Source organism: Varroa jacobsoni, unplaced genomic scaffold (assembly GCF_002532875.2).
Source record: "Varroa jacobsoni isolate VJ856 unplaced genomic scaffold, vjacob_1.0 scaffold_33, whole genome shotgun sequence".
In the NCBI taxonomy this organism is placed as follows: Eukaryota; Metazoa; Arthropoda; class Arachnida; order Mesostigmata; family Varroidae; genus Varroa; species Varroa jacobsoni.
The window spans coordinates 127,556-148,458 of NW_019212935.1; the positions used below are offsets into that span (position 1 = coordinate 127,556).

Consider the following 20,903-nt stretch of genomic DNA (forward strand, 5'->3'; position numbering starts at 1 on the left):
TTACTAGAGTTGATAGTTCTACGTATTAACACTCTTCTGATACGTTTGTATAAGTAGTTTGGAGGTGTAATAATTTATTAAATAAGCCTATTTTTTTATCTAAAAAATTGCTTTTAGGCTACAGAGTCTTTCTGTTAACTATACGAAGGCCTATTACAATCTGTGGTGTACAAAAACAAACGCTGTATCCACTGTGAGTCGTATATCATTTTAGTTTTAAAATGTTTTAGAATTTTTGTATTGACATAAATCCATTTGCGTGCATTGGTTCTTTTTTTGAAAACGAAGCTACAGCACTTCCCAGTCAATTAGAAATGCATTTTTTGAGCTGATCCATCGTTGAAAGCTAAAAACCAGATCCTTAGACATTTTATTTTCACGAATGCTTAAACCTAGTATTTATGATTGTGTTAGTATGAATTAAGGTATTACGCGGGCTCTGAAGTCACACTCAGTAACCGCAGCACTTTTCCTGTAATGTCGATAGAGAATGTATAATTTTTTTTTGATTTTAAGTCGCCATTGATTACCTTTAATTAACTATTCTCGACAGAGTTTGATGCATTACACATTGCTTGGCAGGCTCCCTTCTGCAACGCCTAGGAGGCTGAATAGTAGGTCAGTCAATTGCACCTAAACAAACCAGCCTATTGCAGATCCGCAATAGAGCGAGAGAGACCAGAACTGTCTCAATAAAATCAATAGATACCAGATAGGTCTATTATTGATACTCAAATTTATTGACACTTTACGACGTCAAATGTACATGATTCATGTGTTGAAGATAGCAAAGAGCCCAATAATCTATTATGATTAATTTTTAGAAATACTTTTTATAAACAAAGATATGTAGGAACTCGACTTTAAAGGCGATTGAACATTAGGGCTGTTTCGACCGACTAACGATTAGATTGAAACTATTAACGTAAGTGAAAAGCAAAGCCGCATCAATCCTCGTTAAATGAAAAAGCTCTACTGCGCTCTTTACATACGCGGAGCAAAATACTAGTTCCCTCTTGCAGCTCTAGTAGAGGTTTTTCCACATGCAGGAACGAAACATAACGGCAATGTCGCTGCAATACTGACTATCTACTGTCGCACAAGTACGAAATTTCTCGCTATCTGTTATTGATCAGCTGGTTCATACACTTTCTTATCGTTCAACGTAGTCTACGTTTGGGTGCAGCAATGGTTGAAACTATAAAAAAACACCTCAACTGTGACATGACATAATCGATAATAAATTGGCGAAATAAATCAACAGTACAATGACAGAAGCTTCTACTTCATTTATAACCATTTACATGACTACGATTAATTTAACGTCGTCATTGTCAATTGTACAATTCTGCAGACAAATAACTGTTAACCTACGTTTGTTTTTGCTTGTTTGTTTTTAGATCTTCTTTCGGCGATTGCTGCATCTCATCAGTCAACCATATTGTTAAACCAACATCGATATCGGTCGAAATAGATAACTACATCTGTTAATCCTTTGGTGAAGTGCGTTGAAACGTTCACTGAAGCCAATAGGATCCTGCTTGTATTTCATAGTTCATGATTGGCAGCTAATCTTCGGAAAACTGTTCAGTATTAATAGTGGCACTGTCTAAAAATGCAAACATATGGGCATACTTTGACGAGTCTGTGCCTATTGGCACTTCGTGATCTTTGTCATATACCTGAAAATGACCTTCCAGAGATTGTGCTGGACACACTGTCATCTTTTGCCCTTGTGCTGGCTTTGAAGGGTTTTCAAGCATTCCCGGAGGATAAAAAGCCGTGCGGAACAACGTATAATTGTATTGTCCCTCCCTCTCATAGAGCTTTTCTGGGCCATGAAGAGCGTACGTCTGCAATGGAAGCAGTCAAAGTAACAACCTTTTACATTAATTAAAGATTAACGTGGGGGTGCTTTCGGCTGACACATAACTTTCTTTTTACAATTTTAGCGTTCTTTCGCGTTTCACTTTGAAGTCATCTATTTGCTAGGACATGAAAGCTGGCTCCCACTAGAAGGTTTAGTGGGAGTGAGCCCTGCTGAACTTATCAGAAATAGCCTCAAAAACCTATTGAAGATTACGCCGCCATAATAACACTAAAATTTAATTCCATTACAACGCCCTCAGGGTTAATTAAGTGCACTAATGCAATTAAGACAGTATTTAAGTAAATGATGGCAAGGAGAACAGATGAATAATATATGATCACTGCTAAATAAGCTCCTGGATATAAATTCATTAATTAACAAGTTCCTATTTACACAATATTCAGCTTATACGTCTGAGTTTTTCCAAAGTGGGGTGCATGCGATTCCAATGTAGTTTTAGAAACGATTAAGAAATACATAGCTGTACCTTGATAAATTCTATAACTTCGGTGTCATTAACGCTGTTCATTTGAAGACGACATCCCCAAGCGGCTAAGGCGATAGGCTGCAATAGCAATACAAATTACCGTTCGTCGGGACGACTCTTTATGATTTTGCCTTTTTCCTATTATTACAAAGTTTAAAGTTGGCGATACTGAGCCGTTACATAGAAATAATGCGCTTTTCCAGTCATTTTCAAACTACTAACTGCGAACGATTTACCTATTTTAGACCGGCAAACAGTTACAACAGATCCAGTAAATGCTGAGATCACAGGTTTTCGCACGTCCTTTCCTATAATAAACTGCCTCATTTGCCAAATGCATAAAGTATTTCTGCATGCAAACTTACGTAATTGGGATCGAGAAGTGGCTCGCGAGAAATGACGTATTTTCTGACGCATCGGGTAACCAGTGATCGCAGCCGAGCTACAAGGTGCTCAGCCGTACATGGGTGATACAGCATTACCACGCTACCATGCTAAAGAAACAACGATATAAGTGAAACACACTAAATGTCCGCAACGACAGATGTTTTTGTGTCTTTTTATGGTTGTATATTTCAAAGAAGAAATAGATCTTCGACTAGAAACTTAATCGGAGGTAATAACGTTTTATGTTATATTACTGGCGTCCAACCACGGTTTGGACGACTTGTTTTACGCATGCGGTAGAACTTGCAGTGCAGTGAACCAACCTCGATAGAGTGAAGGTACCGCTGGCGAGGTACGTGATAGTATTCACCAAATATTGGCCACACGGGTCGATGCCCCTCTCTGGAAGGCGGCAACACGACAATAAAATTAACCAATAATAATGTAATATGCCAGTCATTATGCCCTACTACAATTAAACATCGACGTAGAGCTTTCCATCCAGATTGGGGGCAATTTACTTGCAATAAACCTTTACTATACTTTCGAAATATACCGATTTACTATACTTCAGTTTTGTGATTCGAAGCATGGACACAAGCTTTCAAATAGAAATTATCTAACGATGCCTATGTTAGGGTCGATCAATTGTGCCGATTTTAAAATTATAACGCAATTTTATCGGTTAATAACTTCTATATATTGCTAATGTACAGAGATCTTAAGGGCTTTCTTTTCCGTGATGATAAAGAGGCCTCATCAACATAAATGCTTTGTTGGAACGTTGACACCTGAAGTGGACGAAACGCGTACAATTGTTACGTTGTCGACGCTGAAAATGGCGGATTGCGACTTGGCTATGAAAGCTTGAGGGCTATCTATTAAAACTGATATAGTAAATCAATATAAATATCATTATAGAAGAAGAATTTAGGGTAGTGGAGTTTCCTTCTTAGTGTTATTTCAATCTTCTAGACTAAATATACGTCATATATTTCTATGAACCTACAGTGACAATACTACTTTACATGTTTTTGCTAATTCTAGAATTTCTCGTTAACCCTGCACGACTAATCCATTAATAGAGGTTTCCAATACCTAGATTAAGTGGTAAATGTTATATCATTCCGCCTGTTCCAAGACTTACATTACAGGGATCACGTGGTCGTACGTCACCTCCGTATACATACAATAATGGTCGGGCTGTAATTTACGTGGGATTGAACAAATTTATAATTAATTGTCAGTTGCATAATGAGTGTGCTGATTAAGATTAGGTGAAGCTTATCGCGAAAAGTACGCTACAAGAGTACGTTTCTATAACCGATACATTCGTACAGTCGTTGCCTTGTCACATTCAAAAAAAAGCTCAACTTCTCCAGTCGCATAATAGGCGCCTCTTCTAGTTGCAGTGCAACTATTCCTAAACTTATTGTATGCAAACTGGCATTCAAGTTAACCCCTGCATATAGTTAACAAAAAGATATTTCAACGACGCAGACTCAGCGTGGCGCTTACGAATTGCTTCAGATTTAGCTCATACCTTCCGCAGAAGCAGAGAAACCGATACCAAAAGGCCGTTACTTAATTATCGACCCGAGCAAGCGTTGACGCGCTGTAATGAACGCCTGAAATTATCTAGTTAAGCCCGCATACAAGCTCTCGGATATAATATAGTTACCTATCGAGATTTTTTTCAACCTTCCAAGAAGGAAGCGAGTTGACCATTGACATAAATCGTTTGATAATTGTGTTGAACAATCGCGATCCTATCGGTGGCACCGAATTAACAGCAGGAAATCCGGCATCCGAGGAGGTTGGCTCATTCTTTCACTTGTAGGTAGCGGACACAGTAATGACGTCTTGTCTTTTGTCAAAAGACTAAGGAGTCAATGAGGCCGATAAATCGGTGACTCTGTCCCGACTGTTGTCGGGTCCGCTTAAGAAATTGTCCTGCTTTCTCCTGAGATGCCTAAACACCACTTAGTTAGCTGCAATGTAACACTCAAACTGTTGGATTTCAATTAAACACAGCTGAATGTTGAAAGTTTAGCTATCTTCGTTACGTACGTCCAGCTGTCATCACTGTCTATGAAAAGCTCTACCCTGTTGTTTAGAAACGCGACTCGTACTGCTTTGTTAACAAGCTCTGTAACTATGCCGATCAAGCAGACGACTAACTATTTATCTTGCCATCGTCGGCTGTTAACACGTTCAGCTGATGAGCTGGACCGGACTAGTACGACTATTACGATGGGCGAAGAGAAGGCTGCTCTTCTCTTCGAAGAGAAGGATCTCAGCGGCCCTAATGAGTTTTTGCCAAGTAACACTTTTTGTCACGCCTAAAGCCAGCTACTGTAGCAGTGGCATATACAATAATGACTTATCACATTTTATTGATCAAACCAAATAAATGGTTTTTCTGACAGGCGATTGCTGTCTCTGCCGCTATGTAGATAAGAAAAAAGCTCTACTTTTTGACGGATTTGCGCAACGGATTTGAGTAAAGAACACAGTATGTCTTTCTCTATGATAATAAAATGCAGCGCCGTACTGACACGTTACGAGTGCAGTGATGTGAGATTATTCACAATCGTGGTTGCTGCCCAACGTTCTTCCGTCAATCGCGTCCAAAGGGCATCTAGCGCTTCCGGCCAATACTGCCAGTATCAACAAGCAATCATCAACAGCTACAGTTATTCCCTTGCTCACCAAATTAGGCTACGTGCCCTCCCATATGGCAGAGCTGTTCTTCTAGTTCGGTTTTTTACTGATGCTGAAGATGTGGCCGCGTTCCTCAGACCAAATATGCTTGAGAACTTTTCTGGCCTTCATTTGGTGGGTGAAGCTGAAACAAATGTGCAAACCTTTGACGACTCTCATATCTGCTATTCGACGTGACAATGCACCCGTCCCTCCCGTAAGCATGAATCAGTGCTGTCATGCAGAAAAGATCGCGCTCCAGAACGCTTTGGAACTTCGCGACGGTAAATTAAGCACGGTCGATTATCGGTGGCCTTTTCAGAAACGGATTATACTACCTAACCGTCAAACACGGTTGTACAGTGTCTCCTATCCATGAAGGCTATCGGTACCATGAAGTCAACCTCTTCGGTCCGACAACTGATTTGCGAACGTAACCACTAAAAGGTCAGCGACTCCCTTCACAATAGAAAATCCGATTAGGCCGTCAGCCCGATCGTCTGCGAAGCTGCCTTTTCACTAGTCGTAAGTGCTGATTACCAAAGTATAATGAAAGGCAATCTCGCACATCGGTTGACGTTCAGCCCGCGGTACGATCTACTATTGACACAGGCGGATCCTTCTGCCAAAATGCTACGGCGGCGTTCAGCTTGACGCCAACGACTCCGGAGATGCGTCCAAATCAGCGCATAAAACCGCATGGTGTCTTAATGTATGTGACTGTCATAATATATATATGACTGTGAAACAATTGCGCCTATTTCGAGCTGACTATGAAATATTTGTCTATATATTTGTACGTTTTAAACATCTAGTTTTGAGCTTAAAGATATATTCATTTCGATACGGAAATATTTACTTGTGTACAGGATATATGTATAATCAAATAGCACGAAAAAATTGTGCAGAATAAATTGTATATAACCATGAACAGCTTACACTATAATGGTCGTGGTAGTTAGCAGGAAGATTTATACATTCTTTCTTGTTTTGCAGTTTCCCGTACAGCGGATATTTTGAGTTTCGAGAGGAACATAACAGCGTTCCAGGATCCGGCCAATCCAACGTAAGATTTGTCTGCAATTGGCATCGTCAAAGTTACAACATAAATAAACATAGAATACTTTTTACTGTTGTGGGATGTGTTAGTGAATTTGATATATTTTTCTAGGATGCGCTTTAGACAAGATCGCCTTTTTAGATACATAATAGATAGATTATTAGTAAGTTGGTGATGATTCTCAACAGTGGTCATTGCTGGTCCATGAAAAAGGTTGCCCTGACGTTGTTTTATCGGTCATCTTCAACCAAGCCTTCGATGCCTTACAATAGCATCTATGCGGCAGCAAGTATCTAAAACAGCCTTTCTGTTTATGACATATCACGCATATGCAACCTGGGAGAACTTCAGTTCTACTAACGTTCATAAATTCAATAAATAAAAGCAGTGATCAAATGTTATGGAGTACTAATAAGTTTTTTTTTTTTTTTACTAAATATGGTATACTTAATAATAAGTATACCATAGTAATAACTGTGAATGAAATTACATGCAGCACATATATTTGATACACTCACCTTACCGTCATCGCAATTAGAGTCGATTCCCATTTTTATGGGTTCAGGGCTGAAAAAATGTCTGTATGTTAACGCTCATCTGATAAGGTAAAAGTGGTACAGCCTCTCGTTGTTTGTTATTCCTTGCCACTTCTGCGATTTGGTAGCGACAATGACTAAGAGACATCACAGATAGTTGACGATTTTCGGTGACGCTAAGAGCTAACCGTATTTTTTACGCAGTACTGTATATTTTAAATATTGGCGCTAATTTTGAATGGCTCCCGTTTGGTAGGTCACAGAAGCCGTACTAGCTCTTCTGAAATCGTGACGCGAAACAGGAGGTGGGACATACAAAAAACATCTCTGTCATGCATACAGATGCCAATGCATTGTCGCATGACGATGATGAGTTGCAGCCGAGTTACACAAAAGTCTATGATATTCTATTGCAACGGGCACTTGTTTAATTTAACTCGGTTACAAACACGAATACCAATATTCAAGGCCTGATCGCTTACATAGAACGAACTAATAATATGTGTGCCCGTGCGTAAAACTGTAATATAATTAGTAATCGGTTTAGTTTGACTTCAAATTATGTTAATCGTAAAGAAAATGACTAAACCGGGAACCTCTATTATAAATAATTCATTAATTTTTCATTGAAATTCTACCCGTCAACACTACAGCAGAACAATGACCTACCTGACAAAGAAACGCCCGCTTTCATAATTCTTCTTATGTTTATAGCTTCAATTTTATGGGCCAATTGTCGCGTGAAAAACGACCTTCGGATCGTAACGAAATATAATTAGATCAGGTTTTATGCTATTCGGTGGTAGAGTGTCGTCATTTGTGAGTATTTTGTTGCCGCCGAGTAACATGTAACGGTGTGCTGTTTGAGGGTACAAATAAATTCTATCGCCAAAAGTAACGAGTTAGATACATGAGTGTTTCCAGCCATTGTGCATAACATCAGGTAGCATTTGATTGTATGCTAACATAATATATCTGTGCGATGTAACCGATGATGATTTTTTTTATATTGCAATAATCGCTTCGCTTCGTGATGCTTCGTCATGTCTTGCCGCCCCGTCACACTAGATTAAAAATAGACATATATGATGACAATTCAAATATGTGATTCCCTAACAATTACTCACCTATTTATCCTAGAATTCCAAATAGAAACTGATTCAGCTAAATTGACGATTTAGGAGCAGACGATTTAGGAATAACAACATCGAGGCACTCGTTAATTAAAAATGATCTACAACGTTAGTTGCGCTACCGGACAAGCAACAGTACGTATCGTTCCACTACAAGACCTTATTTTCCACAGCTTATGTAATATTATTACACCTGTTTAATAATGTTAGTTTCATGTATAAGAAAAAAAAAAGGAAAAATACTATAAAAGGTACTTCTCTCTTTTTTTTCTGTTTCTCCCAAAATATAAATGTCTTATCATGGGATTCTAATCGGGGGCCTATGTATTTTTCTAGCCAAATGCTTTACCGAACTAGCCACGCTCAAGTGGCCTGACGTACATACACATAAAAATTGTCGACATATATTGAATGAAATGCATGCAGCTTTCAGTTTATAAACAACACGCGTCATAGGTACGCATCAGGTAAGTAAAAAAGCAGGCGAGGCCATAATCACGTTTTTACCAAAATCCTAAACGAAATGAGCGTTTTTTAAGTGGATTTCCAATGGGCAATAATTTTAAACCCGAGACACATTTGTTAGTCCCGAGAATCGAATCGGCGAGACAAACAATACAGGAATACATTTTATGGAAGAAACTGCCTGGGGGGCGGGAAGGTTTATACTGCATTCCAAGGGATTTAGATAATTGATGATCGTCTGGATTTTAGAACGCAATCTTCACAGAAACTTTTCGTTGGCCTGAATCATGGCAAATCCCAAGTAATCTGGTATCTCTGTTTCTGTCACGTTCGACTTTCCCAAAAAAACTCAACTACCGCAAATAATTTAGAGGCACGTAAGACTAGACCGAAGAATTCGAAATAACTTAACTTATTCATTGTAATAAAAAAAAAAAGGTAGGGATTGTCTGGACATGTCCCGATGTACTAACTAGTAGATTATTTTGCAAAGATCGTTTTTGGCAAAGGTTTTCATAGCCATCAATAACATGTTATTCACGCCAATCAAGACTGGTTGAAACGACATGACGTGGTCCCATCAAGGCCACAGAGCTTATACACAGGTCTGGCAGTAACCAACACTGTTACTGCTATATCCGCAAGACTCTCCGGTGAGGGCATTTGAGGAGTAATACAGCAATTTACCTTTTCTCCCTCTCGCGAACGAGTTACGAGAACCCAAACTTCACAATGATACATACGTTCAGTTATCGTGAAGTGCAGTTTGGGATATGAAAAAAGAGAAGAAACGTGCACTAGAAGAAGTGAGCGTACGATTGGCGAAGCTCGAACTACATTTACAGGTATAATTTGATCTACTGAGCACTATTAGCAAAATACTCTAGTTCCAGTTGCCCTGAGACGTATCGTATCATATTTAGGTTCAATATGAACATAAGACAAATAACTTATTCATAATTATGGCTCGCAATGCGACAAATCACCTTGTGTAATAACGTTTCAGTGTCGTATTCGTAATGCTTTCGAGCATCATCAGAGAGGATTATATTTATTATATACGCTGCCAAATTATCCAATTTAACTCCAAGCTTCCTATGTTAGATTAAATGAAAAGTGATTATAATAAGGGCGCACGATATTGCAATACATTTATACATGATATTAGATGTAGACGGTAGTCATTTGCATTGATTGGTCAGATTTACTGTACACAAAGCAGACGTAGTGTAGTTTTGAAAAAAAAATTATGAGAACACTTTATTGAACCACTCAGTATGGCCCATCTGTGAAATCTGCCTTAAAGTTATAGTTAATAATGAGTCTAATGTCTTATGAAGCCCACACATCAGAACAGCTCCATAAGTGCACATTCTCAACTGCGCTCACACGCCTCCTAGGATAAAAGTGGAATAATTTAGAAATATAGAGACCATAAACAATAAATGTAATCTAGTATCGAAAATTAAACGAAATACACAAAGGTCTGAGGGTATAAGATGTTACTTTTATCATCGATAGCCCAACTGTCTGATCCATGTAGAGTTCGAAACCTACATTTAGAATATTCGTACTCTAAAATGAATTCCGGAACCGAGTACAGCAGTGGTAACAATTATGTTGAATATTTCTTATGAGTCCCAGATTTGCAATGACCAGTATCTAGTATTTCGTAAGAACAGATATAAACATGCTTGATTTGTTAGACATTGATGGTCGATAAATATATAGAAGTAACACACTGGAGCCAAAAATCGATAAGATACATTTGAAATAATATTGACAACACAAAAACCGCCGGCTATCCAAGTAAAAGAATCTCTTTATATTTTCCCTTGATTTTGCGCTGTATTGGGACGAAGGAGGGTGATCCGCGTAGACGTACAGGGGTTCGCTCGCTTTGTGTTCTATCTTATTTTTGAGAAATTCATTCGTGCGGAGTATGCGACATTGAATTTTACTATGAGCCGCCATACAAAAAAGCCGTACAGTTTGTATACGTTTTGGCTACTAATCTTAAACTAGTTCAAACATACATTCGCTTCGATTCTCTAATACAACCTCCGCTCTGACATACCGATTTTGCTGGTAATGGACTATATCTCATAGATACTTCGCTTACTAATATATGAAAAAGTTACTTGTTCAAGCCACATTATGTTAACTGCAAAACACAGTATAATTCAGCGTCACAAAGTTGCACCATGACGAGTAATCATTTACGAACGTTTTAATGCGTTTGGACACATTCTCATGTTTGAATGAAGTGATTTCCATGCTTCTCTATTTGCTTTATGCATTTTGCAAGTACGTACACGTGTTAGGTATTTGACGCAACTGACGTATTTGAAGTCAAAGCCGAGTGTGCGTTTCCGCTTAATCGGGAAAAAATAACTGGCATTGTTATCACTTACTGATTATCCCCATAGCGTTCCAGATGCAAGGTAATCTCTCCCAGCCGTACAACTCTTTGTCGCAGTTTTCCGTCAGCAGTATGTGACAATCCCCACATGACCACGATCGCAAAAAAAACACTAAACACACGAGGCACAGTCGTGCGTTTCATTGTAGCGTGCTCAATTCCAATGCTGGTAATACTGTTTAGATTATGCCCAGGTAGAAAACGATCATAAGGATCAAATGACGAGACAATCGCCGATTAGCTCTGATGACTAAACTCCGCTAAGAGATATGATCTGCTTCAACGTCCGGCCTGCACCTGGGTTTTTGGCCTTCTGTTCGATTGGCCTCTATAGGAGTCCGAGAGCTGGAGAGAAGGACGCGTATTCAATGTCGAAAGCCAGATATTATTACTCTCTCCTTGGAAGCAGCCAGGAACCCTAAATATAGAATTCGAAACGCTTATCGTCCTTATGAAACGTGTGAATACAAAATGTCGCTAGAACTGTGGCTGGTGCCTGTTCACTTGAGCAGGGGAAGGGGGAATATACGAGTCTGTCAGGCGTCTGGTGCTGCATCTACTGTACCGCAAAAGATATTGTTGCCGGGTGAGGGCGATGCAAACGAAGTGAGGAAATGGCTGCCGTACGAGTGAGTGAAACGTACACACACACACACACACACACAGACACGTGCAATTATATATAAGTGCACGGAGAAGTATCGCGGTAAACAGAGCAAGCAACGGAGAGGCGAAAATAACGCGTTGCTACCATTGCGCGCCAATCAAACGAGGAAGCGCTTCAACATACAGTAATACTATTTCCTCTGATGCTCTTTACGAAGGCGTGATATTAGTTGATGCCTAGCTACTAGAATGGCTTGCCTCAGTGATACCGCTAGAGCTTGATATTCGCAAAGCTCTAATTGTCAGGTGCGAATAAAGCGTACACCCAAAGCAAAATTTCTTACTGCTACTAATTTTCTAAAAGCACTCGGTCTATGCAAGACCAAACTGCCTCCAGCAGTAATTATTTTCAAGAGAATATTTGATACCTCAAATATCTTATCGTCAAATCGTAGATATTTTGCCCTGTTTGCCTGTCGCATCTTTACCTCATAACTCCAACCGGCTGTTAATAATATGCTGTGAGACGTGTAGCCATACTTTTTTCCGTAGCAAGTTTGACGCTGTTTATGCCCTTATTCATTGTTCTCTATCCGTAAGTTGCTCGAACGTACGTACAACGTACATGTTATTTGCTTAGAAATAGCTCGCTGGAGGGAACTTTGGGGTCGGTTTTGTTGTCGTGTACCTGCTCGTACTTGGACTGAAGTTGATATTGTGCCACGTGAAGAAACTTGTTTTTGCATGTCGTTACGTTGACAGGTTTGAATTTAAAGGATTAGAACAGATTTCAGCTTATCATTAGGCGTAGATTTCTGTAGATCTATTACATCTGGGACCTTGTTTTTTTCTGTTTCATCAGCTAACAGTAACGTTGTTGAGAACATTGCCCGCAAAGATTAAAATTGTCCCAAAATCGCCGCAATTTCAGCAAAATCATTATCGCTCAATATTCTTAAAAGTTAAACAAGTCTTATTTTTAAATGTTGTGTTTTGCCAGACCCTGCTGCCAAGTATACCGATAGGATAAGCTGTCAATTTCAGGATCACTTTTATTGAAAAAAATCTCTCGGAAAAGTCATAAGTGGTTGTTCACTCTGAATGTTTCCGCGTCGATTACGTACGCTCACGTGCGATACGTGAAATTTTTGGCTTTACTGTACTCCTTAGAGTTGCCGTAACAGATGCTGCTTGACGTAGGATAAGTCTGTCTCGATTTGGACAACAATGGCGTTTCGCAACCATCAAGAATATGATGTATATCGCAAGGCATTTTTAATTGTACGCAAACATAACTATGTAATGATGTAGTAGAATAATGACGCGGAAGCTTTTTATTAGTGGTAGCTTGTTCGCTATATTCGTAGGTACCCTATATGAAAAAAATAATCGTCGATAGGCTCGGGTTCCAGAACCATGGCCATCCTACACAATCAAATGATCGAGTTGCAGTAATGAAGTGAACATTGTACCGATTGGCAGCTGCTGACATGAGAAAGCCTGTTCTTTAATTATTTTAAAGCAGCGAAAACCTTTATTTCGCAACAAATATGGCTAAATATTTCGAAAACGGCCTAATTGAAGCAAGTGCTTAGAGATTAAGCAGCTTTTTGAAAATCATCTACAGGTGCCAAGTAACTGCTCATCCTGTTCAGAACAGCTTTAGCCAGGATTTTATATTGGTAGTGTCAGCAGAAGGTGATACCAACAGCAATTTGCCTTCTTTGTCACACCCACAGGTAAAACCCTAGCTGAAGGTGCCTTCGCAGTACTTATACCACGAGTTCACTGTAAAATACCTGCACGAATTGTATCGTTATATGGCATTGGCGGCACTGCAATAAAATCCCGACAAAGCGTGTAACTTTTGAGTCTGACGGACCACTTTGAAAACTAAATTCATTTTTGAGCTTGTTTAACATTTCAGTTAAGGCCCAAGCATATTCACCATAGTACTATATCCGGAATGTCAGCCACTTATGAGTAGACTTTTTATGAAGGTCGTCGCAAACACGTCTGTGTCAACTTACTGCGAATTTCTTTCAAAAAAGTATACTATTCAAATGAGTACCAAGAATTTCGAGCCATAACAACCGCATATGTTTCAATTACCTAAATCCAAATTTTACCCCTGTCGACAGGAATGTTACCCCGCATAGCTCTTTTTATCCGAACAGTTTCCAATTCAGTTGCGCAAGTAAATCTAGCTCTGGTCTCATTCTTTCTTCGGTTTCTTAATTGTATTGAAGCTTTTAGTTTTTTTTTAGGTGTGTCTTAAAAACAGGAGAATCTCATTGGGGATTAGCCCTGCCGAATACCAGGACTGGCACATCAAGTTTTTTGCTTGAAAAACGCGACGTTATAACGTGGAGGTTATTACTGGTTCCCTCAGAGTTCTGGCCTATATTGGTATGTAACTTTAAGCAATCTTTTTAACATCGAAATAGTAGAATTTATTTTAGTGGTGAAAATATGCATACTTCTATGATAACCGAAAACGGGCTAAGACTTGTACACTACAGCTTTATTTAGCCTGAGTTGATTTTTTCAAACTTTGCTTAATTTTGTTCCGGGGCTCCGCTTTTGTTTCCACATCACACCCGTAAAGGCAAGTTTTGCGACCTGTAATGACACGATGAGGTAAATTCGACTTCGTCGATGATCTGTTCGTGTTAAGCTCCGCGCTCGTTGGTTCAACGCTCTCGTCCGTCGTAAGAACATCGTTAATACTAAAAAAAAGACAGTTATGTTTAACAGACAAAACTTGCTTCAGGACACCTAATTTCGGAGTTCTTACGAAACACGAAGCACGTTAAATTGCTTTCAATTTAGTCCGCGTATAGCAAACAGGCAGATGAATCTGACGCACTGAGCTATATCACAGGTCAACTCGTTCGGTCAAAAACGTCAATCAAAGCTGGATCTTTTATCGCAACGTTTTTGACCGATCGAGTTGATTTCAATGAAATGCTGCAATTGGCGATGGTTCAGACACTACATTTGCCACCATTGGGGACTGAACTCCATATTAAATTTTTTTAGACCTTCAGAGCAGCGCATAAAGAGAAGCATGCGCGCCTTCGATTTTATCGTTGCACCTACTTATCAGAAAATAATTGATCTAAGACAGGATAGAAGTTTTTTTCTTCTCTTCGAGACGTAAAACCAATTAACTGTTCTTACATTTTTACTTCAGTTTTTTAAAGCTACCCTTCAGGTTTTTCACGGTTCATTTAAACCAGTATTTTTCGCAATAACAGACATTCATTCTAGCTTTAATCTAAAGTTTAGTTGTTAAAATCTAGTTTTTTTTTACATACGTCAGTATTTAAGTACTAAAATGTACAAAATATGTAATGGTCGACAGGTCACCTCAGTTTTTTAATTTATTGGGCTAAAAGTAGTTAATATAAACAGAAATGAAATTCAATTTGAAAAAAAGAGCATTTTTTCTGAAAAGTTAAGCATCCAAAAGATTTTCCTCTTGAGAGCGAAGTTTTTTCCCTAAAGAACCGACTACGCCACTAACAGCCTATAGGAATTCGACGCCAAACCCATGTGTTTGTTTCACTATGCAGCGATAAATTAAGATGCAGTGGGATGTATAATGGGTCGGTCAAAAAACATCCGAGGTAGACCATCGTTTTAGAGGGCACTCTGGGTCAAGAAAATGGAATTAAAGAAACCGTGCTCGTCATTAATTATTTTACCTCGAACGTTTTGACGGTCACTGAAGTGTTCCCTAGAAGTTTCAAATTTTTGAGTCTGGTCCGCACTTGCTTCCATTCTTATTGCCCCTTTCTAGACTTGACTTCTTGTTAAAAATTAGCTTAATTCTGATAGAGACGATCAATCCACTGGAAAAGTTAAAGTTAGATGGGATTTGGTGTGGAACCTGAGCAACGAGTGTAACATATATTTTTGCGCTACGAGATAACAGATATCTATAGAATTTTGCTTTCTTATTTTTCAAGATATTCATTTCAGCAAAGTTACCTTTATTATGCTAACTGATGTGGAATCAATGGCCAATGACTAAAAGCTAACAAATTCAGCTGAAAGTACTGTCTACCCTTTTCCTAGAAACAAGCTGGCGTTGAGTTCCAATTTTTTGTATAGTAAATCTGGCACTGTTTCGCCACTGATTTCATAAGCGGACATTATATATATAAACTTAAGACGCCAGGAGAAGTTCTCCTCGAAGTCTGCAATGCCTGATATAAGCCACTTTGGTCACTACCTGTCATCATGCTTCAGTCTTCCTTGATTATCAACTTCAGACGACCAAAACCTGTCGCTTGTAGGCTACGACAAATGTGCATCTTCTTTGCGTGATTCTATTGATCTAGCAGATGATTATTAGGTTTCACAAGGCACAGGTTCCACAACAGAATAAGCTGAAAAGGGAATATATTGAAAAAAGCAGTTGTTTTGCGTCGGAATTCCCGATTTTTCTCAAGTGAGTTGGTACGGGTATAGCTAATTTATTCATTCATTTGGCCAGTAAACGTAAGAAAAAGGTGATGTTATGATTCGACTCGTGACTGCTTATATAGACTGTTCATCTAGTCTATATTCATAAAGGAATTGTCGTTTATGCTGATATCACGATCGTATTTTGAATAGTTACCCTGTCACGCATTCATAACTTGCGAAGTTAAGTACTGGGACCATATTCATACGGTCCGAAAGTGTGCTTCCAAATCGATGCACATATGGCAACATACGTTTCATAAGTCTGTCCAGCAGATTTATATGTAAGTGAAAGAGGACAATGTTTGGGGCCGTGTGAATGGTTCGCGTTCGCTAAACAGTAAGCGATACGGTACGCCTCTTCGGAAAAGTGAAGTTAATTGCCGGACCACCTGAGAGTTTCGCCAACAGCATACAGCTAGGCCCATCCCTATTCGAATAAACAAAAAAAAAAAAAAAAAACATTTGCACTAACCCGAAATATAAGTAATTAGCAAATGTTGACTATTAATTATTTGTACAATCTACGTTAACTAGCTTTTTTTTTTTCGTTTTTTTATTCTTAGCACAACACGAAATTGATCTCTGCAAGAATCTATAGTATAATTTCTTCGTAAAGGTCCATTCATGAGTGCCCCCATGTTTCAAGACGACAAAACGAGTGATACGAAAACGAAAAATACGACATCGAAATAGAAAATTATAAAAATTCGAAAGACAAATCATTAAGCGAACGACTCAATGGCATGGCGCCTAATAAGTAAATAAGCAACTTTAGAAGAATGTTTTAACCACACAGACCTTTATCTTTGGTGCCACGCAATCTTTTATTTTTTCGAGCATGCTTAAGAAGCTTGATAGCGATCTCATCATTTTCGGCTACAAGCTCACGAACCAATGATGCTTCTTCGCAGAAGCCAACGAGGCGCTCGACAAGGCAGTGGCCTACGACGGTAGCGCCACGTAGCGCTAGAAATGTATCCATATTCCTTGCTAAATACTGTAGCAGCACAGATCGTTGAAGACCTAGAGCGGCAAAATCCCACTCTGTCCAATTTTGCAGATATTTCGGTTTATATAGCGAAATACGCACGCCCTAGGTGTAGACCAAACAAAATGATGAGCAAAGACGTTGTGGATAAGCTCTAAATTTCAATGTTTCATGTGTAATGCCGAAAATAGAAAGGACAAATGTGTGGCGTATCGAAACCAGGTAAATAAACGGGTGTAACAAACTGCGAATCCAAAGCTATTTTCAATCAAACTTAGACGAGAAAGGAGATTTGGGACGAAACTACCCGGTAAGTATTACAACTCAATTCACACAATTCATGGATTTTGGCTACGGCCTGCCCATGTGCCTTGATTCTTATTTTTATCTTTTCTGAGGTCTATCCGGCGATTGCGTGCATTTTTTAAAATGAGCCTTCTTTGAAGTTTTCTCTTGCCATACATATTAGTTATGAATATGCTGTAGGGGATTGTTTGAAGGGTATTTTGGTGGGTTTTTATGTTATGCCAAACGGTATCTTATGTATCGGGTCGTTCTTGGTACCGAACAGGAGCTCAAGATGAGCTAAATCGAAATGTTATAGATGTTTATATACGTGAATGTCAGTTCCAAGATGACAATACCCTTCAAATGAATAAAGCTTAACATGGTGTTCTAGGTAGCAGTGACTTTTCTTTGTATAGATATCAGCGATGAATTGAATAAAAGAGGAGAAACATATGTTTTGGGCGAAAATACATTGTACCATCTCAAACGTCCCCTTTGTTATGGGAAGAAAGCGCGTTGCAAGCTACTTTTAAATCTTTTTTTCGAACGAATTTTTTCAATATGTCAATTGCAAAATTTTGGCAGCTGATTTTAGTGCTCTAAAACCTTTCCCGGTGAAAAGCTTCAACATATGGAAAAAAAAATGCAAATGTTTTGAGTACATCTTCGAGAAAATTTCTGAGCTAATGTATTAACTGAAAGGTTATAGCGGCTGATATGGCAAATATTTTTGTTAAAGAATTACTTTCTATTATTTTTATTATTAATAATATCTGAGAGATTAGAAGAGGAAATATGAGAATACCATTTTGTTAATATTGCATTTTGTTTATAGATTTTTTTTGCACCAATGGATAGGTTACGATGAAACCGAGTAAAATGTAAAAACCGAGTAAAAATATATATTCCTACAGCAAAAATGGGTCTGATGAGCAAACGATCTTGAGTAGACTATGATGTCTATTCTGCCTATATGGCAATGTGACGAAAATTTGTGTAGAGCTGCTCCTAAAAAAAAAGAAGTATTAATAATAGTCAATTACTAAAAAGTCAAGCCGAATAGGTTTCGCGCTTCTACCTTGAAAATTCCAAAAATGTATTTTTATGTAAGATATTAGTTTCTTACCGCCAATCAAAAGTTCTTGAAAAGCTAATTTGAATCGTAATACTATATAATAATTTATAATAATATAATGTAATATAATAAATAAGTGACATAAAACTAATGTAGCACACGAAAAACAACAATTAAATATTTTTATATTTACAGTGCATTATTACACATTAGTACAGATATTACAGTGCAAGAAAACATTTGGTACATTATGTAAATGTACAATATATACAATGTACAATATATAGACAATTGATTGAAATTAAATCATTCAATTTACACATATTTTAATCAATACCCAATTTTAATCAATATCCAATAGTTTTTTTGAAAAAAACTATTAGATACTGATTAACATGGCGGCTTCAGTTGTTTTTTGATAATATAAGTGTTTATAATATAACAACTTTTATCGTAAAAACCAATATTTCAAACTATTATTACTGCATATACTTTAATACTGAACGTATGTCGAATACACGGATTATATAACTGTTCAATTGATGTCTTAAAAAGTCATCGACGTCTATTGCTATTTTATACACTATACATACATATAGGTCTAGTATTGACTGGCATAACGTGGTCAACCTTTTTGTCGCGATTCTACAAGACGAAATAACGACGACGACGAAACGGCTGACTTCCTTGCCCCCTTGTCATTAACATAGACAACTGACCTGGTTCAGTGGTAATATCTAATCCCACTATTGTTTCCTATTTCACTGAAAAGCCGCCCTGATCAAGTAACAAGTCCAAGGAAATTAATCGAAGTCATTTTGTATGTGGACGAGTTCAAGACATTCAAGTCAAATAGATTCCAAGTGCAGCAAGCTTCAGCCTATTTTACGCGGCGCTCACAGATTTAATATTGACCGTAAACCTGACCAAGATGGAAGCGATGAAATTCAGAAAGGAAAGTAGGACGATGGCCTTTGATACTTTGTACATCGCGAGATCGCCTCTTGTTTATGTCAGCAGGTTTCCGCACTTAGGAAGTCTTCTCCGCGAAAGGCAGAGGTTTCACTGCGTACGTCACCAAAACACACAGGAAAGCAATGTTATTCGCATGAGGCTCAAAGTTGTCTCCTTGTTTGTCCTTTGCAATTATTCTTAGCTCCCAATCGCAACGTATGGGATACGCGTCATTTGGAAAGATCTTACAGTGAAGAACCTCGAAATAATTAGATCGCATGAAGGCCTTTTTGCTTAGTGGAATATTCAGACTATACATAGTAACGCGAAATCACCTCGCCGCCTCCTAGCAGAATTCGTCACTGCTGTTTGAAAACCTACGTCGACGCTTTGAGCTCTTAGCAACAGAGGCCATCTAAAAGCATGCAACCTTGGGTTTTGGAGGCGAAAACTCGCGGAGGCCGATAGAAATCTTTGCGCTCTGGATCTGACGAGGAACAACGAATAGAACGAGACAAATTAGCTACGAAGACATGTCGTCACCCTCTTTGCCGTGCATGGTTTCCATCATAATCTCTATTGAAAACAGGGTTTTTACTGTCCTGAAGGTCCACATAGGCGCTCCAGAAGTGCGGGGAGAGAGAGAGAGAGAGAGCGGAGAGAAGGGTAGGTACCGTGCCCTCGTCGATGTCTTTTTTAGTTAATCAAACAAATAGTTAACGGCAACTATTGTTTTTTTCCTTTTCATCACTCAGAAAAGGATGCCGCAGCATTATTTAGAATTCACATGCAGGAATGATGATGCTCATCTATAAAAAAAAATTAGCTATGCACCTCTTGGTGGGATGCGCTGCAATACAGTAGGTGCTAATAACATATCCACCTCCGGCTAACAGATAAAGTATCAGAAGTTTGACACGTTGACCTATATATATATATATATGGCTCAAAAGCGACCACTTTTTGCTTGGCCAATTCCTGACTGAAAGAACCTGTTGGGAGGTCCACTTAGTGTCGACGCGCGTCACAGACAATCAGCGGGACACGAATTAGCGAAACTGATAATGGGCGGCAACTCGTAACACTGGCCAGGTCATCCTTCCATCAAGGGGCGTACCTTTCCGAGACAACGTGACATATCAAGAAAAATTCAAGGAGAGGAGACTGACACGGCACGCATTGAAGACGATATTCCCGATGTGATCGAAAAAACTTTCCCCTTACAATTCAAATTATCTCAAAAATTACAGTCATTATCGACACTGACAAGGCCAAATATTAAACTTGTGTCACACCGTCGTCTTTTATCCTTAACAACACAATCCCAGCAGCAAAACTGCAACGTTCTTTTTTAAGATAATTTGTTCAAAAATCATGTGTGCACAATTAAAATTTTATATGTTTAAAGAAATATTTTCTACAATATTGTTTTTTCTTTTTCTGTACATATATA

The 20,903-nt window shown here is 38.6% G+C and overlaps 2 protein-coding genes and 3 long non-coding RNA genes across 18 annotated transcripts in view; 3 read left to right on the forward strand and 2 right to left on the reverse strand.

The window, feature by feature from the left end:
- Positions 1–713: 713 nt before the first annotated feature.
- Positions 714–11,587, reverse strand: LOC111259353 (uncharacterized). Of its 2 annotated transcripts, XM_022831317.2 has the most exons (9): positions 11,056–11,586; positions 7,713–7,795; positions 7,026–7,074; positions 6,387–6,524; positions 3,892–3,947; positions 3,068–3,146; positions 2,723–2,851; positions 2,358–2,435; positions 714–1,853 (listed from the first exon to the last, which is right to left on the reverse strand). In XM_022831317.2, exons 3-9 carry the CDS (start codon positions 7,056–7,058, stop codon positions 1,569–1,571), a joined length of 798 nt encoding a protein of 265 aa, XP_022687052.1. In that variant the 5' UTR covers positions 7,059–7,074; positions 7,713–7,795; positions 11,056–11,586; the 3' UTR covers positions 714–1,568. The 2 variants fall into 2 exon arrangements, with proteins under 2 accessions (XP_022687052.1, XP_022687046.1); XM_022831311.2 differs by lacking the exon at positions 7,713–7,795 and having other exon boundaries at positions 11,056–11,587.
- Positions 4,429–6,915, forward strand: LOC111259376 (uncharacterized). Its single transcript, XR_002679607.1, has 2 exons — positions 4,429–6,159; positions 6,444–6,915. It is a non-coding gene; the product is annotated as an uncharacterized LOC111259376 (long non-coding RNA).
- The window catches only part of LOC111259394 (uncharacterized), a 39,077-nt gene continuing 27,271 nt past the window's right edge, over positions 9,098–20,903 (forward strand). The window contains exons 1-2 of one of the 2 annotated variants that reach the window (XR_015310605.1): positions 9,098–9,486; positions 13,937–14,078. This is a non-coding gene — a long non-coding RNA (uncharacterized LOC111259394). The remainder of the gene's footprint in view (positions 9,487–13,936; positions 14,079–20,903) is intronic. The other variant, XR_015310604.1, reaches the window with a different exon arrangement.
- The window catches only part of LOC111259310 (uncharacterized), a 37,182-nt gene continuing 30,453 nt past the window's right edge, over positions 14,175–20,903 (reverse strand). For 6 of the 12 annotated variants that reach the window (XR_015310583.1, XR_002679571.2, XR_015310592.1 and 3 more), the window contains 5 exons: positions 16,944–17,238; positions 16,300–16,572; positions 15,910–16,066; positions 15,380–15,526; positions 14,175–14,398 (listed from right to left, as the gene is read on the reverse strand). Coding sequence is in view for 3 of the 12 variants with exons in the window: in XM_022831232.2 (XP_022686967.2) it covers positions 16,421–16,572; positions 16,944–17,238 (447 nt within the window). In the remaining 9 variants the exon portion in view is untranslated. Of the gene's footprint in view, positions 14,399–15,379; positions 15,527–15,909; positions 16,067–16,095; positions 16,573–16,943; positions 17,239–18,228; positions 18,430–20,903 lie in introns of those variants that run through there. The other 6 variants (XR_002679574.2, XR_002679572.2, XR_002679573.2 and 3 more) reach the window with 6 other exon arrangements.
- Positions 18,647–20,873, forward strand: LOC147753997 (uncharacterized). Its single transcript, XR_015310606.1, has 2 exons — positions 18,647–20,116; positions 20,440–20,873. It is a non-coding gene; the product is annotated as an uncharacterized LOC147753997 (long non-coding RNA).

Bases quoted from the DNA above. Each gene is read 5' to 3' on its own strand.
- LOC111259353 (XM_022831311.2), bottom strand. From the start codon at position 11,207: ATGAAACGCACGACTGTGCCTCGTGTGTTTAGTGTTTTTTTTGCGATC. The intron at 6,525-7,025 runs GTGAGTGTATCA...TGCCAATTGCAG, and splicing joins CTAATTGCGATGACGGTAAG to ACAAATCTTACGTTGGATTG. The intron at 3,948-6,386 runs GTAAGCTGTTCA...CGTAAATTACAG, and splicing joins ACTACCACGACCATTATAGT to CCCGACCATTATTGTATGTA.